Genomic DNA, 15139 nt, shown 5'->3' with positions numbered 1-15139 from the left:
CGCTTCCTGTTCATCACATTTTCTTCCTTGACCAATTGTACGATAATTGACGGATGAATAAGAAGGAACAGGAAGATTTGTTTTGTGCAGTGAGTTGAGATGATCCAGATTGCACTGCCTGAAAGGGTGGTCAGAGCAGATTCACAGTAAAGTGCACAGATTTGAATATATACATTCCTTCAAAGGTTTGTTCCAATGTAAGAATATTTATCACATCAGCATGATGTGATGTTATGTGTTTCTTTATGCAACTTTTTAATGGAATATTGAGAGAAGCCATTGGACAGAGTGTTATTGTTACTTGCTTTTGCTTTGCACAGATAGCGAAGCTGACTTTCCGATATGGTAGAAAAGAGCTCACCTTACACACTGTATCAATCAGAGAGCATCTAAGCTGTAACTGTACAGAGCTAGCAAGACATCATCCAAGGTAAGAGGTCACTTCAAAGTGTCTTCAAGAGACAAGGCAATGCACCCTATGGAATCACAAAGCACTGTATGTATCACTGTTATAGTAGAGGAAACATGATGACCAATCTGCTCACAAAAACTTCCACAAACAGCAACAAATGAAATTACAAGATCATTTATTTTTAAGGACGTTGGTTGGGGGATAAATATTGGCCAGGACACAGAGAACTCACCTGTTCTTCGTCAGAAAGCACCGTAGGACATTTTTGGTGAAATTTATTTGTGAAAAGATGTTTATGTGTTTTTCCACGTATGTAAGTTGTGAAGAATGTTTTTGTGAAGCATTTATGAGATAGTTGTTGATATAAATTAGAACAGCTGGGATACATCCAATGAAAATATTTTATTGAAGCAACATTTAAACCCTTAGCCAACCTTGTTGCCTAATGTGACAGCAAAAAGGCCAAAGTGCATTGCCAAGCCAAAGAAGGAGGTATTAGAACAGATGACCAAATTATTGGTCAAAGAGGTAGGTTTTAAGAAGTATCTTAAAGGAGAATAAAGAGGCAGCGATATTTAGGGAGGGGATCTCAGAGTTTACGGTATTGGCAGCTGAAGTCATGGCTGTCAATGGTGGAATGATTGGATGGTCAAGAATCATAGTATTTACAGTGCAGAAGGAGGCCATTCGGCCCATCGAGCCTGCACCAGCCCTTGGAAAGAGCACCCTACCTAAGCCCACACCTCCACCCTATCCCCGTAACCCAGTAACCCCACCCCACCTTTTTGGACACCAAGGGCAATTCAGCGTGGCCAATTCACCTAACCTGCACATCTTTGGACTGTGGGAAGAAACTGGAGCACCCGGAGAAAACCCACGCAGACATGTGGGAAGCCAGAATGGGACGGAGAGCAATTACCTTGCAGGTTGAAGGGCCACGGGAGAGAGCAAATAAATAGGGAAGGGCGAAGACATGGTGGGATTTGAAAACAAGGATGAGAATTTTAAAATTGAGGCATTCCTTAACCAGGAGCCAATGTTTTTCAACGAATATAGAGGAGATGGGGTTTGGTACCAGTTAGCACACTGGTAGCAGAGTTTTGAATGACCACAAGTGTGCTGAAGACAGAGCTAGCACGGCCAGAGGAGTGCATTGGAATAGTCAAATTTAGAGGTAACAAGGGAGTAGATAAAAGTATCAGCTCCCACCGTACATCAACTCACGGTTCAAAAGTAAAAGTGTACTTCATTGCACTTCACCCATAAAAGTGTGTGGAATCATATTTTAAAATGCAATTATGGATATAAATAGATGCCTATCTCCTATCTACTTAGTAGCTATTTCTCCATTTGTTTAGACCCCAACAATTTCCATTGGCTTTTCCTGCTCCCTAACCCTAGGTGGTGGGTGGGTGCTCGATTAACTCACCACCTTGTTTCCCTTCCTTTTACTGTCAACAGGCTTTTTATGATGTCAGATTCTCCCTACATTCCCCTGCCAGCGTTTAGGGACTTGCAACGTGTCCAATCAGGAATAAAAAAATGTTGTTCTGTCCGGAATTCATTTGCTGCTTTCCTGGCAGATGTGGCTAATTCAGCCTTGTTTACCAGTAGTGGGAATGGATTATGTTTGGCAGCTCGCAGAGAAAGTTGCAGAAGCGGGGATCAAAAAAGAGGCTGCACAAAATCATCTGTGGTTTGAATCATCTGTTTCTGATGCTTGAATCAAAACATTCAAAGGTGTAATTGGATCCCTTCTGGTCTTGTCTAGTTTATGGATCACTGTTTGGGTTTAGGGATTGGATGCTCAGCTGCCAGTGGAGTTACGAATGGGGTCATGAAACATTGGACATAGCTATCCCAACAAAAAAAAATAACTATTTTCCTCTGCCTGCCCTACCTCTCACTACTTTTATGTGGCCTTTTCACTGGTCGGGTCGGCTTTCGGTGCAAATCGCACATGCTCCCCTCCTGGGGTCGGTTGTGAGGACCCCAGGAAAGTTGTATTTTTCCCGCATGCTATTTTCATGTGTTGGTGTGGATTTTACAAGCACTTAAAAAAAAAGCACATCCTTGGAAAGTTCATGAATACTGGGGGAAGTTGCTGATGAATCAGCAACAATCTGAAAGGTGAGTATAAAGGGGTTTCACACCTTCAAATGTCACTATTAGGTGATGTTTGATATTGTAGATGTGTTTTTAATGCAATGGTTCATCACAGGGTTCTGCCTGGCAAAGATGAGTTGGCCATTACATTGACCACCATTGTGTCAATGTTGACAAGCAAGTGTCATGCATTCAAAAGTGTAGAAAAATATGTTGGTAAACCCTCCTTGTCATGTTGGGCACTGGAATGTAAATGTACAGGCAGCTCTGTGGTGGTAAAAAAACAACCTCCAGCTTAAGGTAGAAAAAAGATCCAAGGACATGCTCCCTTCCATTGATGGACAGACAATCTGCTTTGAAATGGAGAAGATACCATCTCTCCTTTCAATTGCATGCTTTGCAGTTGAAAGCTAATGTTTTGACAGCTGTAACCATTATGAGTGCTTGACTGAGTTCTATAAGCTCGCGGTCTGTTGCCGCAGCTGCTCAGGAGAATTACCTGACAGTTTTGTGAAGTTGTAATAGCATACTCTGTCTTTGATGTGATTTTAGTGTTCATGGCTATTTGTTCGCACAACTTAATGGACTCGTAAAGGATTCACTTATTTTAAATGGAGGACTTTTTTTGCAGCAACAATGGCAGTGTCTGAATGAAAGTTTTATTAGATTGTCACAGGTTTAAATTTTACAACTGCATTTTAAATAATTCCCAGTGTTTTGCTTGGCTCCTGAGGACTGGTCAGATCGTGCGCGACCACCACCTCCAACTCATGCTTGCTGCCCTGGGAGTGTGCATGACAGCTACATCCTGGGGCACTCAGAGATCCCTGTTATCTTCAAGGACCACCCTAGGATGACAGGATGGCTCATGGGGAACAAGGGATACCCGGTGAGGTCATGGCTGATGATGCTGATGCAGAGGCCTGAGACTGAGGCAGAGACCCAATACAATGATGCCCGCGCTGCCACCTGGGCTGTCATTGAGCAGTGCATTGCAGTGTTAATGTAAGCCTACTTGTGACACTAATAAAATTATTATTATTAGGACAGGGCTGTGTCCGTCAGCTCAACTCCCCCCATTTCCCTCCCTCCCGCCAAATCCCCTCACCCATTCCCATCCCTCCCTCCCTCGAACCCTCTCCCCATTCCTCTACTCTCCCAATCCCCTCCATTTCCACCCATTCACCATCCTCCCCCCCCCCCCCCGCCCCCATCACACCATAGCAGGTTGACTGACAGGTTGGCAATGCCAAGGGGCAGGGCCTGAAGGGAATTTTGAAGGAACCTGGGGGGGGGGGGACAGGGACTGATGGAGCAGGGCCTGAAGGAGGGTTGAAGGGAGAGAGGCCTTATGGGGTAGGGGTTCATAGGGGGGGGCGAGGCCGTAAGGCGATGGGGCCTGAACTGGCAGAGCTTGAAGAGGGGGCATTTGACAAAACCCATAGCGAGGTGTCACTCACATGGGGGGAAATGCTGCTACTGGCGACTGAGGAGCGGTAATGCCGGAAATTGGTGGTAGAGAGGGGGGTCTTTGTCGGCAGGGCGGGGGGCGGGGCTGGGGGCCGCAGCATTAGTCTGAGATTAGGGCACCATTTGGAGCAGGACCTGCTAGAGTTTTCAGGTCCCGCACAATTAATTCCTGGCGCAGTTCACCCCAACCTCCAAATTAGTTATGAAGTGTGGGTGGATTGTGACCTGGATCGCGCCGAACCACACAGTGGGAACGGCACCTCATTTACAGCCGCAGACCACACTTCGAAATTCCTCGAGAGAATTGTGCTAATTATTTCCAGGTTCATTTGTAATTTTGTACTTCATTTTGTTATCTTTTTGGTGTTAGCTGTGGCTCATGTGATAGTAATCTCACCTCTGGATCAGAAGAATGAGCCTTCAAGGCCCATTCCAGGACTTGAGGATAAAATTTAAAGCTGGCACTCCCATTGAAGTTGAGGGAGTGCTGCACTGTCAGAGGTGCTGTCTATAGGCCGAGACATTAAATCAATGTCCTGCCACATGGCAGTACTTTGAAGAAGAAGTTATCCTCAATGTCTTGGCCAATATTTTAATCACCCAATAAATACAGGTATCACGAAAACAGCTTAAAACTGGTCATTGTCACGTTGCTGCTTGTGGGAGTTCCGCATTAAATTAAAAACATGAATACATATTCATTGGCTCTGAAATATTTCGGGAGCTCCTTTGATCATGAAAGGCGAGATAGAAAATGGAAGTCTTTATTTTTTTTAAAAGTCACCCATTCTTAATAATGAAATTAGCTTAGTTGTCTATGAAAGTGCTTTGGGAGTTTAATGTGTTTTATAATCCCAGATTATTAGGAAGAACCACGTTTAATGTGGTTAAAGTCAAAAGAATGCATGGTATCTGAGCAAATGCCTATCTCAGCACTCATATCTTGAAAGGTAACAGCATTCCGCCTACTGGCAACAGTAGAAACAGTGACTCAAACTGTACCCCATGATCAACATGCCCTTTGCATACTTTGCATCTGTACTCCTTAAATATTTAGATTGAGCTTTATTTCAAACCTAATTTTAAAGAATGTAAGAAGGCCAGACATGTGTGTGCAAATGGGGAATTGGAAGCCTGACTGAGGATTTGAGGGTGTTGGAAATCAACTCTCCAATCAGGACTGCGGAAGAAGCCTATCCAAAATGGCTGTCCGCTCCATTGATCAACAGTTTAAAGTAGGAAGCAGACAGCCAGAGATTATAGTTCAGACTGTAGGCACTGAGGGTCTGGATGAGAAATGATCAGTTTCATTTCTGCTTTGTGAATATTATCAAGGACGTGTATTTGATCATTTAAAGAGCTCATTCCACACAAGGTTAGTTGCTCTATAGCAGCACATTGGAAACATTGCTCAAGGTGAATTGGGAACAGATCCTTATTGGGAAAGCAGGCCTTTTATTCCAAGTTACATTGTTTGAACTTTTGTTATAAGTAAGAATTGCTGAGGTGCAGGAAAACATTATTTTGAAACCCTGTTAAGATAGAACATATCTATATTTGTTTTTTTCCATTACTTTCTAATCAATTCCACGTTTTGTATCACTGGCAAAGATCTAATAAAATATTTACACTGTGTACTTCTGTGTTCATCGAGCTGAGGGAACACTTTTTTCAATTTTGCCACAGCATCTGTCGCTACCTGATACAAAACATTTTTTGAATCATTGAAGAGGAAAGATTCCGGTCAGAAGCCTTGTGAGCAGCTGCTATACCTGTGTGAGTTGTGTCATCTCTCACACCGACCAAATCTATATAGACATTTGAAATGAGAATGCTGACAAGCAAAGTTTTGTGCTTAAAACATGTGAGCACCAGGACTGTTTGGGGCTGAACGGACACACTGGGTTAAGATATGGTTGTCATGGTCAACAAGGAGAAAATAACTTGGACATTATCAACCTTAGAGGATGTTTTCCTGAAGTGAAAGGCCATCATTCAAACCCAGAAAACCCCCCCCAGTAAAACAGGGAAATTAGAATACTAGTCTGAACTATGTTTTTTCCTTTTGGGAATCCATTCTACCACTCCGTCCCCTGACTAACTAGTAAAAACAGAGTCAAACCATCAGTGATTTGCACTCAGTTATGTTATAAAATATCTCACGCTATTGTTTCTTTTCCAGATTTCCCCCAAAATATTATCGACAATCAACTGACAACTGAAGTGTAATCTCACAGCCAGCATACGACACCAAAAGGACAGAAATGGAAAAAAAAATGAACATATTGCATGCATCAAGGAGGCAGTCTTCTCTCTCTCTCTCTCTGGACAGTTCAAATGGCCCACGGAAGACAACCAGGAGCTGAGGCTATAAGGGGTGTTTTGTGTTGTGGGTTCTCCATCACTGAGGACTCTGCCCGATCCACTTGCGATGTGCAATAATTGAGAAGCGCTTCCTCACCTTTATTACACTTCTCCATGGTACACAACAAGCCACGTGCAGCAGTTCCCAGGATTAAGATGATCGATCCTCGATCTGGGAACTCTGACTCAAGGACATATTTTGTTTAATTTCTAAACTTTCATTTTTGCTGGAAAGGGGCTTATGGTACAAACCGAAGATTTATAACTACACTTTGTAACAGTAAAATAATAAAACCAACAAAAGAAAAAAGCACTTTTAGTCTGGTCTTCATTTTGACAAACCAAGTGTTAAACACAGTCTTGCTCCATTATTCTGAAATAAGTGCCCGGAGGTGAGCGATGAAAGGAACTTCACAAGGTTCACTGACAAACTAATCGGGTAAATCCCAAAGGTATTTCATCTCACAGTGACTCAAAACTCGGAATTATTCAAGTAACTCAGGGGCAACTTGTCAAATCCTGAAGGATAGGATGATTTGAAATTATTATTTCTCCAGGAAAAGTTCTGAGAATCAGTTGAAAATTGCTTCCACTCTTGTCGTAAAATCTATTATTTCTCAAGCACCTTAGGACCAACAGTGAGGTGAGGTGCAGGGAAACAGAAGTTGCCGTTGGGAAGTGATTGTGTGCATTTGTTTTGTGTGTGTGTAAATCCTTTTATTATCACCTGATTTCTCTTCTCTCAGTGACACTTTTCAGGTGGCCCCCATCCTTTTCCTCCCCCAAATCAAGGACAAATGTCTTCGCCCACGTCGCTGTCTGCCTTTTCTGGAACTCCTACATTTGAAGCCCTCTAATCTGGCCACAGTACCATAGCAGCTCCTATCAAAGTCCGAACAGGCATCAGATGTGACTGACAAAAATAAACTCTCTGCGCTGTTGTTCTTGGTCTACCTGGGGCCTCTGATGTGGGTGACCACACCATCCTCCTCCGACGCCTCTTCATGATCCTCCAGCCGAGAGAAACTGCATTCACCTCATTCCATTCTTTACTATCTCTTCACAGCCAGAGAATCATCCATAATGGCTTCTCTTCCTACACCCACACTGTCACCTCTCTGCATACTCGAACCACCTTTCCTGGGCCCCTCCTACTTCTCATCTACCTGCTCGCCCCTTGGTGTCATTGAAAACACAGCGCACACGTATGCTGACATCAGGGGCTGTTTAGCACAGGGCTAAATCGCTGGCTTTGAAAGCAGACCAAGGCAGGCCAGCAGCACGGTTCAATTCCCGTAACAGCCTCCCCAAACAGGCGCCGGAATGTGGCGACTAGGGGCTTTTCACAGTAACTTCATTTGAAGCCTACTTGTGACAATAAGCGATTTTCATTTTCATTTCAACACCCAGCTTTCCTTCACCATCGCCTGTTTTAACAATGTCTCCAAATTGCCAGGCTGCTTGTCCAGCACCCAGTACTGGATGAGCAGAAATGTTATCCAATTAAGATTAGGAAGGCCAAAGCCATTGTCTTTGGTCCCCTTTCCAAACTCGTTTCCTTAGCTTCCAATCCCATTCCGTTCCCTGGGAACTGTCTGAGGCTGCAACAGACTGTTCGAAACCTTGATGTGATAATTGACCCCCAGATGGGCTTCTGATCACACGTCCTCAGCACTGCTAAGACTGCCGAGTTCCAGTTCTGTAATATTGTCTGATTCCGCCGTCTCAGTCTCTCTGCTGCTTAAACTCTCATCCCTGCCTTTGTTACCTCCAGATTTGACGATAGCAACAGGCTCCCAGCCAGCCTCTATCTAAGACTCTGCTGCCTGCGTTCCAACTCTCACAAAATCCCGTTCACCCATGACCTCTGTGCTTAAGCAATGTCTCAACTTAAAAATTCTCATCCTTGTTTTCAAATTCCCCCCCCCTAATCTCCTCCAGCCCCACAGATCTCGGTTATCCCTGCTGCTCCAATTCTGTCCCTGTCAGCTTCCCCGATTATAACTATGGCAGCGCCCTCAACTGACAGGCCTTAAGTTCTGAAATCTCCCTAAACCCCTCTGTCCCTCTTTCTGTCTTTAAAGCACTCCTTAAAACCTAACTCTTTCACCACTTCTAATATTTTCACATGTGTCTTATAGGCCCTTAACAGCATCCTCGGATTTGATTAGGATTTTCCCTCCTGGTCCCTGCATAGTGACGAGCTTAATAAGGTCACATGGAAAGTCAAGGAGCAGAACGTATCGAGTTGCCCTTCAAAAGAGCTGCAACGACCCAATTGATCACTGGTTCTTGTATAATTTTGTGGGCTCCTTAAATCACTGACATTAAGGACTTTCAACAAAGGTAGTTTGTTTCTAAACTCACAGCTATAAAAAGTTCTTATGCTCTGCCCAAGATCCCAGGGGTAACTGACTCTCGTGCTCCCACCACGTGACTGCTTATGTAGCCGCGTCGTTATAGAATCATACAATTTACAGGGCAGAAGGAGGCCATTCAGTCCATCGAGTCTGCATGGTCTCTTGAAAGGAGCACCCAACTTAAGCTCACACCTCCACCCTATCCCCTTAATCCAGATACTCCACCTAACCTTTTTGGAGACTGAGGGCAATTTAGCATGGCCAATCCACCTAACCTGCACATCTTTGCACATGTTATCACGTAACCACTCAGTTTATATCTTCCTCAGTTTAGTTGGTATACCCAGTGGCATTAGATGTAACAGTGCTGCCATAGGAAACTATGTACAGACCATTATGTGACATGCAATTAATCAAACTGCCAATGCACAACTATTTACATATATATGTTGATGCCCAGATTAGGCTGTAATAGCTAGTGCATAGGCCATCATGTCACCTTCTCTCCCCCACACCCACCCATCCCTCCTTGGGACAAAGAGTTGGACTTCAAAATTCAGTTAACGGCTAAATGTTGGGTGGCACGGTGGCGCAGTGGTTAGCACAGTTACCTCACGGCGCTGAGGACCAGGGTTCGATCCTGACCAGGAGTCACTATCTGTGTGGAGTTTGCACATTATCCCTGTGTCTGCGTGGGTCTCACCCCCACAACCCGAAGATATGCAGAGTAGGTGGGTTAGCCATGCTAAATTACCCCTTAATTGGAAAAAAAAAGAATTGGGTACTTGAAATTTATTTAAAAAGGTTAAATGGTAATAAAGCCCTGGAATCTTGTGTTCAACCTGTTCAGGCATCCAGAGCATGTGATTACACAGATAGGTGGTGTTCTTGTCTTTCTCTGACCAGTGTCCTCACTGGTAACAACATGGGACGTTTCATATGTGTGTTTAACAAGTGCAGGATTCTCTAAGTTGGCCCATGTAGGACTCTACATGTCCGCTGGTGCAGGGGTCCATGCCATAGGCCGGATGACTGAAATGCCGTGTTATCTGCTGGTGCTGGTTCTGCTATTTGCAGAAGGTAACGGCGATGGCGTACATAGTGGGCACCAAATGTCACTACTGTCATGATATTCAAACACACATATCATGGTAGACACACCAACAGACAAATCAGCACACACAACACGACAACCAATCATAGACAAGGACAGAGAAAGTGGGCGTCATTCTCCGACCCCCCGCCGGGTCGGAGAATGGCCGTTGGCCGCCGTGAATCCCGCCCCCGCCGAAGTCTCCGGTACCGGAGATTGGGCGGGGGTGGGAAACGGGCCGCGCCGGTTGGCGGGACCCCCCGCTCAATTCTCCGACCCGGATGGGCCGAAGTCCCGCCCAGAAATTGCCTGTCCCGCCGGCGTAAATTAAACCTGATATTTACCGGCGGGACCAGGCGGCGTGGGCGGGCTCCAGGGGGGGGGCGCGGGGCGATCTGACCCCGGGGGGTGCCCCCACGGTGGCCTGGCCCGCGATCGGGGCCCACCGATCCGCGGGCGGGCCTGTGCCGTGGGGGCACTCTTTCCCTTCCGCCTCCGCCACGGCCTCCACCATGGCGGAGGAGGAAGTGACTCTCCCCACTGCGCATGCGCGGGAAACTGTCGGCGCCCGCTGACGCTCCCGCTTATGCGCCGGGAAACTGTCAGCGGCCGCTGACGCTCCCGCGCATGCGCCGCATTTCCGCGCCAGCTGGCGGGGCACCAAACGCCATTTCCGCCAGCTGGCGGGGCGGAAATCCCTCCGGCGTCGGCCTAGCCCCTCAATGTTGGGGCTCGGCCCCCAAAGTTGCGGAGCATTCCGCACCTTTGGGCCGGCGCGATGCCCGTCTGATTGGCGCCGTTTTTGGCGCCAGTCGGCGGACATCGCGCCGTTGGGGGAGAATTTTGCCCAGTATAAGAGAAGAAACACGACACCTGGTGGCCAGTAGATCTGGAGACCAGGACAAGGACAGGACCTGATTAACATCACACACAGTGAGTCACCACGTGCAGAGTATCAAGACAGAACTGTAAATAACAAGTTGAAATAAAACAGCGTTGTACCAAATACAACCGTGTTGGTTCATCTGTACATCAGAATACCCAACACTACAACTACCACATAACTGATCAGTTGTGAGGCATTACAGTGGAGCACAACCAACTGGTCATGGTTAAATGCTGCCTGATTACTGACTGTTTGACCTGGTGCTAGAGGGCCAGGTTTATGGACATCTATATCGTAGTGCATTTTGATTCTCAATCTGCATTGCAGGGGGGCCTTGTTCAAGTTGGTTTCACGTTTAGGCTGCAGCAGAGCCTTGGCAGTAGGAATTGTGGTCCTGGGGCGCCTGCAGAAACATCTTTGTGTTGATGAGGGCAGGCCCTGTCGTGGTAGATTTCGCAGGTTGAGGAGTGCAGAGTACTGGCCTGTGCGATTCTGTGCACATTTCTCGGTGCTTGACTGAGTGAACCGCCCATTCTGCCAAACCGTTTTGACCATGGATATGGGGAGCTGCTCACGATATGCTCAAGTCTCATGTGCGTGCAACTTGCAAAATTCAGCAGAGACAAATTGGCGAGTGTTGTCTGTAATGCGTCTCTGTGGGATGCCATGTGTGGCAAAGCGTCTCTTAAGCTTGATGATTATTGATTTATTCATGATGTTTGGCAGGTGGTCAAGTTCAATCCACCCTGAATATGAATCAACTAAGACGAAGGGTGCGAATCTCCCCCCAAACTTACAAGTTAATTTGTGGCGGGAGTTTCAGGGAGTTTAGCCGAGTTCCCCACCACTATTCAATGACACTTAGTCACTTTTTGGGGCCTGGGGAGTTTCTGGCCGGTTTAGCCCAGCCTTAGGATTTTATTTAGCAATGGGGAGCTGAACTCAGAGATGGGGCCGCCATTTTGAAAGGGTGCCCCGATCTCTAAGTGAGCTTGTGCGTCCCCCCCACCCATTGGCAGTGTTACCCCCTACACACATGGACACTACCCCAATCCCCTATGAGGACACCCCGCTATGGGGTCCCTGGGGTCCCCCCTCTTCAGGCCCCCCCCATTCTAGGACTGCCACCCATCACCCCCTCCCCCAACATCCCAGAGGGCCGTACTTACTTGCCCTGCACTCTCCCACCCTTCAACCCCACCATCCTCATTTCACAGGCACGGCCCCCCTCGCCCCTAAGCCTTGGCAGTGCCTCCCTGGCACCTGGGCACTCTTGCACTGGCACCCAGGCAGTGCTCCTGCTGGCTTGGCAGTGCCATTGTGCCTTCTAGACAGTGGACAGGCTTGGGAGTCAAGAGGTGAGTTACTCGCTGCAGGATTCCTCGGCTCTTACCTGCTCTTCTAGTCACAGTATTTGTATGGCCAGTCCAGTTCAGTTTCAGGTCAATTGTAACACCCCCCCCAAGCATGTTGACAGTAGGAGATTTAGCAATGGTGATGCCATTGAATGTCAAGGGATGATGGTTAGATTCACTCTTGTTGCAGATGTCATTGCCTGGCACTTGTGTGGCATGAATGTTGCTTGCCACTTGTCAGCCCAAGCCTGGATTTTGTCCAGTTCTTTCTGTATTTGGACATGGACTGCTTCAGTAGCTGAGGAGGCGCAAATGGTGCTGAACATTGTGTAGTCATCAGCGAACATCCCCACGTCTGACCTTATGGTGGAACGGAGGTCATTAATGAAGCAGCTTATACCTAGGAGACTACCCTGAGGAACTCCTGCAATGATGTCCGAAAACTGAGATGACTGACCTCCAACAACCACAACCATATTCCTTTGTGCCAGGCATGATTCCAACCAGCGGAGAGTTTTCCTCCCGATTCCTGGGGGAAGTTCCTGGCCATTGTCTACTTCTGTACAATCAGAAATAATTTATGCACTAAACAAAATTTGAATCGTTCGATAATTTGAATGAAACCTCAGAAATGATACAGCAAGGTGAGAATTTACAGGCAGAAAATTTGTGTTGTCAATCTTAGTTAAGTGGACCTTACTACTTTTTGACATTTGTTTGCTGCCTAAGAAGTGGCAGCCTGAGACATGACAAAAAACTTGTATATAGATAAAAATAAATAAACTGTGTTGGCAACCAGCTGGTTATGGATGGGTCAGGCCATTTTTATTCTGCATGGAGCATTCATAAATTTCTGGAAAGCAAACTGGATTTTGAAACTCTTATTTATAAAGCAACCATTATGTTCTCCCACTCTTGTCTGTTCGGACGTGGATGCATCAGGGGTGAGTTTAACTCCCTCCACCTAATGTCAAAGGGGCGCTTTCAGTGTTAAGATGGAAGAGGGTCAACTAACTGGCCCTTCCTGATCTACTGCCATTTCAACTTGGACCTTCCTAGGGTGGCCCAAACATGGGAACATTATTCATTGATGCAAATTAGGGTCCTATCATGTACATCAGGCCCCAGTGCAATCTTGAGGGTTTGTTTGGTGGAGTGTACGCTTCATTTTTTTTTAAAGAAAAGGTTTTTGAGAGTACCCAATTATTGTTTTGCCATTTAAGGAGCAATTTAGCGTGGCCAATCCACCTAGCCTGCACATCTTTGGGTTGTGGGGGTGAAACCCACGCAAACATGGGGAGAATGTGCAAACTCCACACGGACAGTGACCCAGGGCCGGGATTCAAACCCGGGTCCTCAGCTCCGTAGTCCCAGTGCTAACCAGTGCACCATACGCTGCCCTTATGCTTCATTTGTTAACCTGGTGGTCAATAGTGCTTACTGTTGTGCTGACCTCTGGGATAGAGCAGGTAGCTCACTGGCAGCATGTTACTGAGGACCTGCCGTCACAATGGATTGGGCCTCCTGCCAGGAATTTCTGGCACCTGGCACACACACCACGCTGGCCGACTGTCCAACAGCTAAAGCTGACCCCGTTACGGTTTAAGGACTACTGAGATTCTGATAAATTTCCATTACTGCAAAGCAAGTAACAGAACTCGAGCCATGAACCCACCTTGCCCATTTAGATGTTTGTAATTGAAGTGTGACAGCCCTCTGTAGAATATTGCCCCAGGCAGGCACTGAAATCCAGGTATGGGCTTCACTGTTGAAGTGCCAGTGCCCCGCCCCGAAACAGGAGAAGCTCTCATAGGCCGGATGAGATGAATAGGGTGATTTCCTCGCCCTCCTAGTACAGTATTCAACCGATGAGCTAGTGCTCCATCTATTGGCTCAGACACAAAATGAACCTGTCAAAACTGAGCAGCAAAATCAAGTAATTTCACGAAAGCTCCCATTCTCATATTCTGAACGACTGGGGGAGCCAGGCTACTGAGATGGGTAAAAGTGTGCTGTTTTAAACATGACTATGAATCAGTCAGCTGTAGTGCATTTTCAGAAATAGTTGAGGGTGGCCCAAGAAACAAAAACTATCCAACAGTTCAACAGAGGGCTTGTTTTTTTTTTCAAAATGCGAGGAGAATTCTATTCTCATTGGAGTTTCTGTCATTTCCGTTTTCCCTCCTTGTGGTTATGATAGGAAGCGAGAGACCAGTTACCGAGCCAGCACACTGCTGTTGAAATCTATGAAGTCAAACTCATCTCCCACATCATCCTTAATTACATCGGCATCTTTGTGTTGCTGCAAACATTTCTGGACTGCCTTCAGGATTGCCTGCAGCCGACGATCCAATGCAAGCAAATGAGGCTCTGTCAAAACTGGACTGAGAGCATCGTGAAGCAGGGATTCCCGCATAATGTCACTCAATCGATAATCCGGCTGTGACAATATATCCAAACGTAGGAGTGTTGACTTCTTTATTCTATAAAGTAGACAGTACAGCCATTAGGGTATTCAGCAGGAAACATATCGGACTGGATCTTGCAATAAGAATAATAGTGAGGGTATCTGCACTTACTGTTAAGGATCAAATCAGACAGCAATATCCAGTGTCTGTACCGGAACATTAAATGCAGAAATCTGGAAGTTACTGTCCAGGTTTCCCTGCTCCTCCACAAACTTCACTACATGGATGCCTCACTGAGAGATCTGACATTCGAAACACATATAGAGGCCATGGGGTTGGTGTACCCACTCACTCATTATCTACTAACCATGCCAGAGAACCTTAGGGCTAGTCCCTTCAAGTGTAAGGGAATTTTTAACAGGGTGATAAGTTTAATTACAGCTAATCAGCCTCTCTGGCACTGCAAATTTGAATTTTACAAGTGTGGCGTTCCATTCCTTAAAATTTTAATTATTGCTAGAGTTTTTTTTAAAATTAAATTAATCCTCGTGCTTGGTCAGCATACTTGGAATAAAGGATTAGCAGCTGGTCCATTGCCTGCAGAGGCTGGGCACAGATGCCTCACTGCTAAATTGGCATGGTTTTGTACTCATGACTGAGACACAGGCACAGCACAGACCAATTT

General features: G+C 46.2%; 2 protein-coding genes across 4 annotated transcripts in view; one reads left to right on the top strand and one right to left on the bottom strand.

The window, feature by feature from the left end:
• Positions 1-6659, top strand: part of LOC140395553 (platelet-derived growth factor subunit A-like) — a 103893-nt gene extending 97234 nt beyond the window's left edge. For all 3 annotated transcript variants that reach the window (XM_072483480.1, XM_072483478.1, XM_072483479.1), the window contains 2 exons: positions 321-430; positions 6171-6659. In XM_072483480.1, coding sequence (XP_072339581.1) covers positions 321-430; positions 6171-6210 — 150 coding nt within the window. In that variant the 3' untranslated portion in view covers positions 6211-6659. The remainder of the gene's footprint in view (positions 1-320; positions 431-6170) is intronic.
• A 6187-nt stretch (positions 6660-12846) lies between these two features.
• Positions 12847-15139, bottom strand: part of fam20a (FAM20A golgi associated secretory pathway pseudokinase) — a 108345-nt gene continuing 106052 nt past the window's right edge. The window contains exon 11 of the mRNA XM_072483477.1: positions 12847-14529. Coding sequence (XP_072339578.1) covers positions 14262-14529 — 268 coding nt within the window. The 3' untranslated portion in view covers positions 12847-14261. The remainder of the gene's footprint in view (positions 14530-15139) is intronic.

Source organism: Scyliorhinus torazame, chromosome 18 (genome assembly GCF_047496885.1).
Source record: "Scyliorhinus torazame isolate Kashiwa2021f chromosome 18, sScyTor2.1, whole genome shotgun sequence".
NCBI classification, from domain to species: domain Eukaryota; kingdom Metazoa; phylum Chordata; class Chondrichthyes; order Carcharhiniformes; family Scyliorhinidae; genus Scyliorhinus; species Scyliorhinus torazame.
Note: the sequence above shows the minus strand (reverse complement) of the source record. Positions and strands in the feature narration are given on the sequence as shown.